This window comes from Notamacropus eugenii, chromosome 1, assembly GCF_028372415.1.
Source record: "Notamacropus eugenii isolate mMacEug1 chromosome 1, mMacEug1.pri_v2, whole genome shotgun sequence".
Classification (NCBI taxonomy): domain Eukaryota; kingdom Metazoa; phylum Chordata; class Mammalia; order Diprotodontia; family Macropodidae; genus Notamacropus; species Notamacropus eugenii.
Genome location: NC_092872.1, coordinates 423555989 through 423568524, shown reverse-complemented (window position 1 = coordinate 423568524; position 12536 = coordinate 423555989). Strand labels below are relative to the sequence as shown.

General features: G+C 50.3%; 1 protein-coding gene across 1 annotated transcript; it reads right to left on the bottom strand.

Moving 5' to 3' along the window:
• Positions 1–485: 485 nt before the first annotated feature.
• Positions 486–11951, bottom strand: EMILIN3 (elastin microfibril interfacer 3). Its single transcript, XM_072631482.1, has 4 exons — positions 11625–11951; positions 8565–8687; positions 4686–4930; positions 486–4069 (listed from the first exon to the last, which is right to left on the bottom strand). Exons 1-4 carry the CDS (start codon positions 11804–11806, stop codon positions 2175–2177), a joined length of 2445 nt encoding a protein of 814 aa, XP_072487583.1. The 5' UTR covers positions 11807–11951; the 3' UTR covers positions 486–2174.
• Between the last annotated feature and the right edge of the window lie 585 nt (positions 11952–12536).

The following is a 12536-nucleotide window of genomic DNA, read 5'->3' as shown; positions in this document are numbered from 1 at the left end:
CTCCACCATCCTGAAGAACCAAAATGAAAGCACTTTTCCCTCCTGGGTTGATGTTTCTTTAGGTGGGGAAGTGCACATTGCCTGCGTGCATTCCCTTGGGTTAGTAACCCAACACAGGATGCCTTCTTGGCTTAGTATGGGAAGTCAGTCAACTGCTCACTGTGTCACAGAACCCTCAAAAGAATTATTCAAGGCGAGAGGGACATTAGAGAGGATCTAGGTCAACCTTTCCAATCCTGCATGTAAGAATGTAGAGTTTTTTCCTCTTCCCTAACTGTGCTTTAGAGTTATTATGGCCTCAGGTCTGATACTCCCCCCTTCCCCGAGGCTGGTAACTGACTCTTCCAAGTCAGAAGGGATTCCCAAATCTGTCTGAGTTCCTGTGGAGACAGCCCTGGGACAAAGGCACTGGTGTGAGGAGACAGGCATGACCCTGCTGTGTCCCCTCAGCTCCGGGTCCTGTTTCTCATAATCAGAGGGATCACTTTCTGACTGGCAAGAAGCTTTAATCCATTTCCTGCCCTCCCCAAACATAACAAATAATTTCAAATCCAAATGAAACACATAATATCAAAAGAAAACAAGGGAGACCTACCAGGATCTTCTACGTGGAAGGGGTGAGTATCATTTCTCCCCCACCTCTGTCTGATCTGAAAAAGACCCATGCCCACCCTAATGAGACCCACTGTGAGCTGGGGTCAGGTTCCCCCTCTCCCAACACCTCAGTTCTGTCCTGAGAGGGCCGGCACCCACTTCCTTTACTTCCTAGAGGAAGTCAAGGTTCTAATTAACCCCTGTCCCTGAGCAGGTGGAGCCAGGCAGGGAGCCTTTTCCAAATGGCCTTTCACGAGGCCAGATTAGCACCATCGATCCCAAGCTGCTGTTCCTCAGTTTAGGGATGGCTTCATGCCTGGATGTCCCACCAATAAGGCCTGTGGGTGGCTGGACATTAGGATCTGCACAATTCACCCTGGCTGTTCTTGAGAATGACTCTGCTTTGCTGAGACTCCACCTATTTGATTGAGAATTCCTGCTTCGACAGGAATCTTATGAATGGAGACAAAGGACAAGGCAGGACCATAGCACTTAGAGCTGGAAGGGGATCTTCAAGATCATCTTCTCCACCTCCCCCCATTTTACAGTTGAGGAAACTGAGGCCCAAGAGCCTGACTTGCCCAAAGTCACACAGGTAGTAAATAGTCATGCTGGGGTTTCACCCCAAATCCTGACTCCAAATCTTAGGTTCTTTTCATGACACCATAGCACTGGCCAAGATCCCAGCTTCCCCAGCAGCTTTGCTTGGTGGAAGGTCCTTTCCTTCATGGGATGGAAACAGATATGAAGGGAAAACAGTCTCCTAAGCTCCTGTATCTTTGGGAACTTCCACTGTTGAATGCTCCCTTTGTCCTTTTCTTTGAGAGACTGCTTTCCTTGCCCTCGAGAAGAAACGGGGAAGGGGAGGCCCCTAAGAAAGAACTTGGTTGTCTCTAGGTTGAATCCCCCTGGGTTTTTCCAGTCAGTTTGAGCACTTAGTGTCCTCAGACCTAGAAATAGAGGCTCCTCATGGAGATGCAAAGCTGCCACATGTGGAAAAGAAGAGTCCTGGGAGGAGCTTGCATTTTCAGCTACCCAAGCATGGAGACCCTGGGGATCCTGCTGAGAACAAAGTCTGAGGGAGGTCTGCAGGAGAGGCATGGGTGGGATGAGAATGGGAGAAAAGGAAGGAGACTGGTTTCCATAGAACAAAGGAGAATGGAAGTTTTAGGAGAAGACTAGCTCATCCTGGTGATGGAGATAAAACCTAACAGAATATTGCCCAAGTGAATGTGAATGTCTAGGGCTTGCTGGCTAGAATCCTGTGGGCCTGAGATAGTTGAAAAAGCCTTCAAGAGTCTGCAGAGTTCACTTCCCTTCCTCCAGGCATAATAACCAACATCCAAGGCACTCCTAGATTCTCTAGTTTGAGTTGCACTGAGAATGGCTGGTGCATGCTGTATTTTGGCAGTTAAGATGGCTTCATGAGCCATGTCATGATGAGCTGAGGGGATGGGAATCATCCTGGAAGTTTCCCAAAATGATTGTTTAATGTGGTGGTGGGGATAGGGGTAACCTTTGACCCCAGAAAAGATAACCTCAAGGGGCTCAAGCCAAGTTTGATCCTGTATCAGCTTTGTTTAGTTCTCCTGCTGCTCTCCAGGCATTGGCAGAGGCCCAATATGCTCGGATAGTTCAGCCACTTTGGCCTGGCAGTCCATGAGGCCATCCCGAAGGCTTATGATTTCTTGGGAATGGGCAGCCAAGGTTCTGTTCAGCTGGTCCATGTGACCCCATAACCCCCCTACCCGTCTCAGGACCTCCTCCTGAAGACTGTCCAGGCCTCCTGCAATAAGGCCAAGCTTCCCACAGGTGTTCTCCACCTGGGCCACCCGATGTTCAAAGTGGTCCACCTCCTGCTGCACTTTCCTCGCCGCATCTTGGCAACTGCTCAGGTCACCAGCAATCCTGGCTTTGAAGCTCTCCAAGTCCCCCTTGAGGCTCATGACCTGCCTGTTACTCACCAGGAGTCTGGATCCCTGATCACTGACCTTGGCTTGGATTGAATGGACCTCGTCCTCCACTCTCCGCTCTCGTTCATCAAGCGAGGAGTTGACATAAGAGACAGTGTCTGAGTACTGACTGACTGAGTCTTTGAGGCCAGTGAGGGATTTGCTAACAGTGTTGAGGTTAATCTTGAGTAGAGTGATTTCTCCTTGGAGAGAGTTGGTCACAGCTTCCTCCAGCTGTCTCTGGATTTCTGAGACAGTGGCATTGAGCTTCTGAAGGAGGTCAGCATTGCTGTCAACCTGGAGCAGCAGGGCTCTGCTCTTGCTCTGACATTCTTTCACTTCAGTGGTGAGGGTCTCCATATCTTTAGATGAGGAGCCGGCAGAACATAAGCTCTCCAGGGAGGTGAGCCTGCTCTCCACCACAGCCAACTCCCGGATGGTCTGCTGCCGGGTGTTGGCCACTTCCATCTCCACCAAGGGCAGGGTTGCCCCTTCTGTAGATCTCAGGGTGCTGATGTTTCCCAACTCCCCTACGATAGTCATGAACCGATCCTCGATGATCTGCATTCTATCCTCCACTGTGGTTCTGATGCCATCTAGCTCAGAGCCCACCAAACCCTTCATGCTTTCTTTTAGATCTTGGCAACAGCTGCCAGCCCCTCCCTCTGTAGCATTAAGCCTGGCCTCCAGGTTTTCTAATCGCTGGTCAACAAAATTGTCCAGGATGGTGGTGGGGATTGAGCTCATTTCCCCATCTACCTGGGAGGCCTGGCTCCTCTGAGCTTCAGCAAGGGTGTGCAGGCCCTTCTCAAGGATGTCCATCCTTTCAGTGACAAAAGTCAAGTGGCTACAGCAGTCTTCTACCATAGTCAGCCCTTGAATCTGCGTCTCCAGCAGCGAGAGCTCTTTCTTGATCTCCAGCTCTTTGCCATCCAGGCTCTGCTGGAGCCTGAGGCTAGTGGCCTTCTCCTCTTCACAATGGTGCTGCAGCTCTTTAATGCGGAAGTCACATGTGGTCTGCAGGTCTAGTAGTTTCTTCTCAAAGCCATCCAACAGGTCACCCCAGAGGTGGCTCAGTCTCTGGTCAATGTATTCCTCCAGCAGGGTCAGGGAAGTGAGTGGGGATGGCCGGCTCCCCTCCAATAGGTGTTTTATCTGAGTGTCATGACCCAGGACCAGGCTGTGAACCTCATCTAGCAGGCTGGTCTTGGTCTTCAGGACATCACTTACCTCTGTCACCTTGGTCAGGATCTCCCCTAGTGTTGGGAATGGGCCCCCTGCTTTGTCTGCAGGATCCACAACTCCACCAGGGATTATTCCAAAGCCCACAGGGGCATCTGGAGCAGTGGGGGGATTCCCCAGAGCACCAGTCATCCTGCTGCTGTCCTCATGAACAGTCACCTGTAAGTGGTCTCCTAGCCCAGCCACAAGTCCACTGAGGGTACCATAGGACTGTGTGAGGCGCTGGACATCACCCTCCAGCCGAGCTAGCCTTTCACCAAACAGCCCAGGGCCTTTCCTACCTGGAAAGAAGAAAATGGAATAATGGAATATAGATATGGTAGTTCCCCCAGACCAAGAGTGGGGAATCTGTGGCCTCGAGGTCATGTATGGCCCTCTAGGTCCTTAAGTGTGGCCGTTTGACTGAATCCAAATGTCACATTTGTTCTGTGAAATTTAGATTCGGTCAAAGGGTTTCACCTGAGGACCTAGAGAGTCACATGTGGCCTTGAAGCTGAAGGTTCTCCGCCCTTGCCCCAGACATACTCCTCATTCACCCTCCAGGAAGGATCATATGTTGATAAAGACTAGAAGGGACCTTTGAAGCTCATCGAGCCCAACCCCTTCATTTTACAAATTAGAAACTGGGGTCTCCCAGAGAGGGGAGATGACTGCTTAAGGTCACACAGTAAATATTCAAAATCATACCCAATTGGACTCCTCACCCTGTCCCAAGCCACTAGTTTTCCTTAGGGGGGTATGGGAAAGAATGTGGAAAGAGGTTCTGGATACTTTGTCCCTGGCCCCTGCCACTCTCCCAGAGTGGAATGGCTCACATAGTACTATAGGCCTAAATAGGCCTGGTTTCTGTTGCTTTGTTTCAGAGAACTCTGCGGAGCTCTCTACTCATTGGCTCACCATAGGGACGGCTCTTGGGTCCTGGAAAGGGGCTGGTGGGCAGTCTGGCATAAGGAGGCACTCTCGGGCCTGGAAGTGGCTTCTGCCCAGAAGGAGCCTGAGGACGTGGCTGAGGTAGAAGAGTTCCTGAGTCAGTGAGAGGATCAGAGCAGCCTTCTCCTGTCAGGCCCCGGCAGCAACGCCAGGCTAGCTCCGTGATGGTCTTGTAGCCAATCTTGTATCTGGGTCTAAGGAGGGTGCGGTACCTGGGATGGAGAGGAAATTGACTTCTTTCACTAATGATGATATATTACTATATGATGAGAGTAATAGCTAGTACTGACTCTTGGGTAGACCACTCAGCACAAGCTGGCCCTGTTCAGATCAGCCCAACCACATAGCCCTTGGTCTAAAAGGACCAAGAGACAACCAGTGGAGAAGGGGAAGGAAGAGAGGCTATCATGGTTCATGACAATGGCATCCTAAGTGTACAATGGTAATCACTGCCCTGTATGGTTCCTGACAACAACCTTACAAGGTCAATCTTGCCAGTGCTATGCCCATGTTAAATAAGGAAGAAATCAAGTCCCAGAGAGGTTAAAATGACATGCTCATGGTCACTCAAATAGTGTCCAAGCTGAGATCCAAACCCAGGTGTCCTTATCTCTAAAGGTCAAAATAATTATGTAGAGCTAGCTTTCCTCTCCTCCCTTCCCTCATGACTCCCCCACCTCTTTCTTGAGAAGCAGTAGTGGTGGGTTCAGGTTACATTTTTGGGGCTCTTTCATTAGTCAGGCACAGGCAGATAGCCCATAGGATCCCTGCAGGGAGAGGTGACGGTAGTGGATATCCCGCCATGACCACCATTTTCCTAGGCTGAGGCTATGGTCTCAATACCTACAGCCCTAAATATTGCCTGAAGGGCCTTCCCTTGATTTGTATCATCTGCTTTTTCCTTTTCATTCTTCCTTTAGTCTAAAGGTGAGGTGGAACCCAGGGTGCCATAGAGAATACTGCATGTGTGCCCTATGCCACAGGCTTCCAGAAGTTGTTGATTGTCCCTACTCAGACTGCCTCTGGAGTGTTCTGTAGTTCTGCATGTTATAGTATAACAAGAACACTGATCATCATAGGATGATAGATTTCAATCTAGAAGGAATCTGAAGAAGTCATCAAATTCAGTCCCCCTCCCCCATCGAAAAACTGGAGCCCAGAGATGCTAAGTGACTTGCCCAGAGTCATGCTGCTTGTAAGGATCCAGGGATGAATTCAAATTCAGGTCTTTATGGTTCTGAATCTAGTACTCAAGTACCCCATGTTGAGCATCCAGAGGAGGGCAGCCAGCATTGTGAAGCGCCTCACCGCCTGGTGAGGTCTAGGCGGAGGATCAGAGGTAGGTGGGAGGGGCAGGGTATTAGTTTGAAGAAGAGAAGGCATAAGGAAAATGGTGACTTCTTTTGAGTGCTTGACAGGTGGTAATCAGGAAGAGGGAGTCAGTTTTGTCTCTTTGTCCCCAAAGAGCAAAGCTAGGAGAAATAGGGGGAGAATGCAAAGAGAGTAGCCTGTAAGTAGCAGAGGCATGTGAACAAAGAATGGGATGCCACAGGAAGAGATAAGCTCCCCATAGCTGGGGGTCTCCAAGCCAGGCCTGGAGGAGCACTTATAAGATGTATTATAAGGGAGATTCTTCTTCAGGTATGAGTTACACTAAGTGGTCCACAAGACCCCCTCCACCTCTGAAACTCCATTGTGTCCCTGAGAACTGAGTTAAGTAAGTGATGCTATGGGAAGGACTTTAGCTAGAGCAGGAATAGGGAACCTGTAGCCTTGAGGCCACACGTGGCCCTCTAGGTCTTCAAGTGCAACCCTTTGACTGAACCCAAACTTCACAGAATAAATTGCCTTAATAAATGGATTTGTTCTGTAAAACTTGGACTCAGTCAAAAGGTCGCACCCAAGAACCTAGAAGGCCACATGTGGTCTCAAGGCTGCAGGTTCTCCATCCCTGAGCTAGAGTCCCACTCTGACTGGAAGTCTCACTCCTCTCTGTAGGTATAGTAGGAGTGGCTGGATACTCACAGTGTCTTCCTTCCCTCTCTAGGGAATGCTCCAGAGGCTATATCTCTTTCTAAAGAGCTCAGTCTCTGAGCCACAAGTAGAGGCTGAGAGGTATCAGAGAAAGCATGCTAGGCTTTAGGCAAGATCTTTAATTTAATTTAATTTCTTGAAACCTCTGTTTTCTCATCTGTAAAATGTGCCCTGCAAACTGGAGTTATTACTATATCCACATCTGCTTCTGCCTAAAAAACCTAGATGATTCTGGCACAAACCTCAAATATCTACTATCTCCCTCACCTACCAAGCTCCAAGGTTCCCCCTCCTTCCAACCAGCTGAGGTCTGAGCACCTCTAGCTGAAGAATCCAAACCTCCAGACATACTTATATGCCATTTAGTAAGGGAGGAAAGGAAGAAGGGATAAGAATTGGACAGGATTGACCTTGTGACTTCAGGGGCAAAAAGCCGAGGAAAAGACTGGTTACTGAGTCTGGAAAAGAGCAGCACAGGCTTGGATCCCTCTCCTCTGCTAGCCCCTCCTTCCCCAATTGGGAAGGTAATGCTGGTGGAAGGGAGAACTGAGGGGCTTGAGAGGAGGCAGGAGGGGTCAATGGGAACAGTGGTGGTTGGGGGAGCCCCTGAGTCATCTTCCTTCCCTGGCAGAGAACCCCCACACTCCAGCCTCTTGGCTCCTGTCTGCTCCCACTGGAGAGGTCCGCATGACTCGAAGATTTCCACTCCTCTCGGGCCTGTTCCATGATCTCAGCTGCAGGCAGTATGATCGCCCTGGCTTTCTAGGATTCGGAGGAGGCCGGAGGGCAGCACTGTACAGGCTGGTTCTCTTGTTCACACTGCACATACAGAGACACCCAGGCAGATGTGCATCCTCACACAAACTCTCACCTACACACTTTCTCTACACACTGGCATACCTTCATGTGCACGTGCATAGACATGACTTTGAAACACATACAACCACATACACCTACACACTTTTCCAGAAATGAAGCCAGCTACATGCTGATCTAACCTTCCATAGATACCTATGCATAACCACTTTCCAGGAGACATACGTACACTTGTATAGATAGACACACTCTCATACAGACACACAAATATATATACCTTCTAAAAGACAAATACACAGGCATACTTCACGTATATACATGCATAAACATGTGCTCCACAGATTCATACATATACATTTCCCATACGCACACACACACAAAGACAGAGAGTGAGACAGAGACACAGACACAGAGAGACAGATAGAAACAGAGAGACAGAGAGAAATGGTCTTAACCTCACATACATAATGCCTACTTGACCTAGTCCAGGGTTTCTTAACATTTTTTGTGGTCCTGGACCCCTTTGACAGTCTGGTGAAGCCAATGGACCCCTTCTCAGAATAATGAGTTTTTGTTTGTTTTAAGTTCATAACTGAAAGAAATGCTGAATTTCAGTTAGAGGTTAATGAAAATAAATTTGTATTTTTTCCCATATAAGATCACAGATTCCCTAAAATCTGTCCAGGCTAAGAACCCCTGGTATAGATACCAACCTTCTTCCCTCTATTTCCTCACCATCCGACCTCTCCCCAATAGCCCTGGTTCCACCGTCATCTCTTCTCTGAAACTTTGCTCTTCAAGACTACTGGCAAACTCCTATCGTCCAAATCCATAAGGGAATTTTTTGGTCCTCATCCTCTGGGCTATCTTTGCAACACTGGACACTGTTGGTCACTCTCTTCTCCTGAATTCTCCCTCCTCCCTTAGCTTCTGTGACTGTACTATTCCTCCCCTCCTCCACCCCATCCCCAAAGCTAAATTCTGATAGGTACTCACACCACAGTTCCTGGGCATTTGGGACCCCAGTGGCATTTGTGATACTCCGCCTTGATGTAGCTCTCAGCCCCATCCTGCAAAATGCATGTCACGTTCTTCTGGACCACATAAGCACAGAGCATGCTGGGAAGGCAGAGCAGTCTGTCAGGGTTTCTGGCCCAAGTATCTTCCCTCTCAGAACACATTTCTCCCCTCCCCTTGCCCACCCCATATTCCTTCCTCCCTTTACTCTGCAACAAATTCTTGGCATCAAACATTACCACTCTACCCACCTCCCAAATGGGTCTCTCCACTTTTCTTCTTAGAAGCCTTCTTTGGGACACAGACCCAGAGGCTGCCTAACCCTTAAACTAAAAGATAGGTGGAGACTGCAACCTACCCACCAAGCTAGAATTCCAGTTCTGCTCTTTATTATTTGGAAATTTTAAAATTCCAAGCTTGGTAATTGTCATAAAAGCAAATATTTGAATACAACTAAAAATCGCAAATTTCAAATTCTTACGTTAAAAAAGTGTGTATGTCCTGAATAAAATATTTAAAATCTTGTGTGTTTTGATGTTTCCTTTGACATTCTCATCTCTTTTTATCTTCGTATTTTTTCATATTTTGTTGCTTTAGTCTCATATAGCAATACGTACACAGTATGTATTGCTGGTTTTATATAATTTTCCATTGTTGTAGCTGGTATATATTGTCCTCAAGGTGTTTTTATTTTGTGTCACTTTATGTAAGCATTTTCTCACTTCTTTGTAGTTTTCATATTTGTCTTTTCTGAGGGTGCAGTAATATTCCTATGACACCAGTCAGTACTCAGATTAATGGGCATAGAACCTGGATTCCTTACTGCAGATTCTCAGACACCAACCAGTGGAGGGAACCACTTTCAGAAGATCAGTGCCTCAGTTGGTAATTTAGTTACTTAGATTCCCAGAGGGTGCTAGAGACCCTCCTACTGTTGCTTGGGGCCCACCTTTTTTCATTCTTCCACTGACCAAGCCCCACTCAGTTTCCCCAGACTGCACTCCTCAAACCCAGGGTAACTCAGTCTCCCTCTTTCATGCTGATGCTGTGATCCCAGAGATATTAACGCATGAACTCAAGAGATTCCATTCATTCCCAGAGAAGGTTCTAGGAGGACTTCAGCAAAGATGAAAGAATAGGGTCAAAGGAAGTCCACATCCTCAACATACCCCTCAAAGCCATCAACAGACAGGCAAAACTAAAGACATTGGCAAAACTTCCAGGAATTCCTTAACAATTCAGGTTCACATAGCACTTGAAGGTTATATGGTACTCAAAGTGAAGTGCTTTCAATGTATCATTTCATTTACTCCTCACAATTTTGCGAGGTAGATGCTATTAACAATTCCATTTGACAGATAGGGAAACTGAGGTTCTGAGACACTAAGGGACTCAGGTCACCCCTGAATGTCCTAATTCCCCAACACCTATCACAATGCTACAGGGGAAAAAAAAGGAATGGCGTCAGCCTTGTCACTTGTCCTCTTGCCTTCTGGTTTTTCTCTCCCATCCAGAGTCAGAAGACTTGAGTTTGAATCTAGACTATGGCATGTGTGACTTTGAGCAAGTTGCATGATTTCTCTGAACTTTAGTCTCCTTCCCAGTAAAATGAAGGAGTTGTGTTAAATGATCTCTGAGGTCCCTCTAACTTTAGATCCCATGACCTTGCTAGCCCCTTCAAGTTTCGTTTGGTTACTTACGGGAAAAGCCTCTCAAGAGAATTGAACCCTCTGTTTTTATCAATGGGGAAAGTGGACTCAGCTAAGTCCCATAGGGACTCTCATGCTTGGAACCCTGGGCCAAGCACCTGCTATGCATGGCCTACTGAGGGAGTTCATGGCCTGGGAGATGACTCCCACGCCCCTCCCAGCCCCTGAACATCAGGCACACATGCAGAGCGTTGGCTGAGGCTCAGGGCACAGAGAAACCTATGCTGGGACATCTAGAATGAGAACAGCAGCACACTGCCTCTGAGCCAAGCTGGAGAGAGGAATGAGGTGGATGGGGAGTGGGGACAGGGAGAACTGAGGCCAGGGAAAGCATGAACAGGCCCCTCACAGTCCTGGAAGAGCCTGTGTTGTCTACTTACCCTTTGTCTCCCTAAGCCTATGATCAGACGGGTGTCCCTGTCCCAGGCGCTAGGAAGGGGCATTGTGAGAAGGGGGCTGGGGGGATTTGTGAGGGGAGACCAGCTGGGGGGTGGGACTGGTCTCTCAGACAGCCCCTCCTTCCTCTCCCAGCACCTGGGGCCGGGTTCCCTAGCTCTGCCTGATGTTTGCACTTCGAGCAGCTGGAAAATGTGACTTTCCTGGAAATGTTTCCGTGGGCATGGCCAGTGTTCCAGTCTCCATCCTATTAGGCCTCCTTTGGCGTATTTGTCTTCCCAAACCCCACATCCTTCCCTTCCTGGCCTCCTTAAGTAAGGACATAATTCTCAAGGAAAAAAAAATGCCCTCTTGTTCCTTCCTTCCCCATCCCAGCACTCACATCACCTTTCCAACCCCTCCTCCCAAGAGGAGACAAGAAAAGAGAGGAGAGAAAGAGAGATGTGAAAGGAGAAAAGAGGAAGGAGAGAGAAGGGTGGTGCAAGGGGAGGGGAAGGAAAAACACCAGAGAGAGAGGTAAAAGCAGAAAAGAAAAGAGAGAAGGCTGGGGGGGGGGGGGGGGGGGACGGAGGGGGAGTAAGGAAAAGGAAAGACCGGAGAAAGGGTGTGGGGAAAGAGGTAGTAAGGACGGGAAAGGAAAGGAGAGAGCAAGAGGAGAGAGAGAGAGAGAGAGAGAGAGAGAGAGAGAGAGAGAGAGAGAGAGAGAGAGAGAGAGAGAGAGAGAGAGAGAGAGAGAGAGAGAGAGAGAGATTTTGGGAGAGTGAGCGAGGGAGTGAACTGGCAGCTAGAACCTTTGTTTTAGCCCGTCCGACCCTCTTCTCCAAAAAGGGTCCTCTCCCCCCCGCCAGTCCCCCAGCCCTGGGGGCCACACGGGGGGGGGGGGGAGAAAGAGGAGTGTATACATGGGGGCGGGGGAGGGGGAGCTGCTTCTTACTTGTGCTGCCCCTCGCGGAGCCGCGGGCTGGATCCCGTCGTGTACAGGTTGTAGCGGCCACCGCTGGGCGGGCCGGGCCGGGGAAAGTAGGTCCCCTTCGCCTGAGCGCAGGAGATCAGTGCCCCGGCGCACAGCCAGAAGCGAAGCCAGCGCGCCCCCTGGTCCGGGGGCCCCATCCCCATCCCCGCCGCCCCCCGGCCCACAAGCTGGGGGCTTGGCACTGATGCGGCTGCTCCCTCTCTGTCTTGCTGCCCGCCCGCCTCGGTCCGGCGCGGGCAGAACCGCTTGGGGAGTGTGGGCCTGAGTCTGGTCTCCAAAAGAGCAAGCCCAAATCAGTAGCGGACAATGTCCCGGAGAGACAGAAGCCCAGCAGGGCTCCCCAGCCCCCGCTTCCCACAGAGCCCGAGTCCCTTGAAGCCCCTGCTCCGGCCTCGCTCCCCCGGAGTCCTCTTCCCCAGATCCACCTCCCTGGAGACCTCCTGAGCCCCCTCCCCTGAAGTCCCGCTCTTGGAACCCCTGCCAAGCTCCTGTATCACCCCCTTCCTGAACCCCTGCCCCCGTCGTGCCTGGAGCCCCTTCCTCCAGATCCCAGGAGCTTCTGAACCCCTGGTTCTGAACTCCGGCCCCCAGAGACCCTGACGTGCCCCTGGACCTCCAGCGAGCCCCTTCGTCCAGCTTGAAGCCCCTACCCTCCTTCCCCGAGTCCCGCTGCCTCGAACCCGAGCCCACAGGTCCCTGGCCCGCCCCGCCTCCCGCTGGGCCCCGGCCCTAGGTCTCCGGCTCTCGCTCTGCCTGCGGCTCCCGCGCACCCAGGAGTTCGCTCCCCGGGGCGGGCTCGGGCTTTTGTAGCGCCTGCGGTCCTGCTGTCTCCACCGGCGCTGGCGGCGGGGCCGGAGAGGGGAGGGGAAGGCA

Bases quoted from the DNA above. Each gene is read 5' to 3' on its own strand.
- EMILIN3 (XM_072631482.1), bottom strand. From the start codon at position 11,806: ATGGGGATGGGGCCCCCGGACCAGGGGGCGCGCTGGCTTCGCTTCTGG. The intron at 8,688-11,624 runs GTAAGAAGCAGC...CTGCCTTCCCAG, and splicing joins CTCCGCGAGGGGCAGCACAA to CATGCTCTGTGCTTATGTGG. The intron at 4,931-8,564 runs GTGAGTACCTAT...TCTCCATCCCAG, and splicing joins AAATGCCCAGGAACTGTGGT to GTACCGCACCCTCCTTAGAC.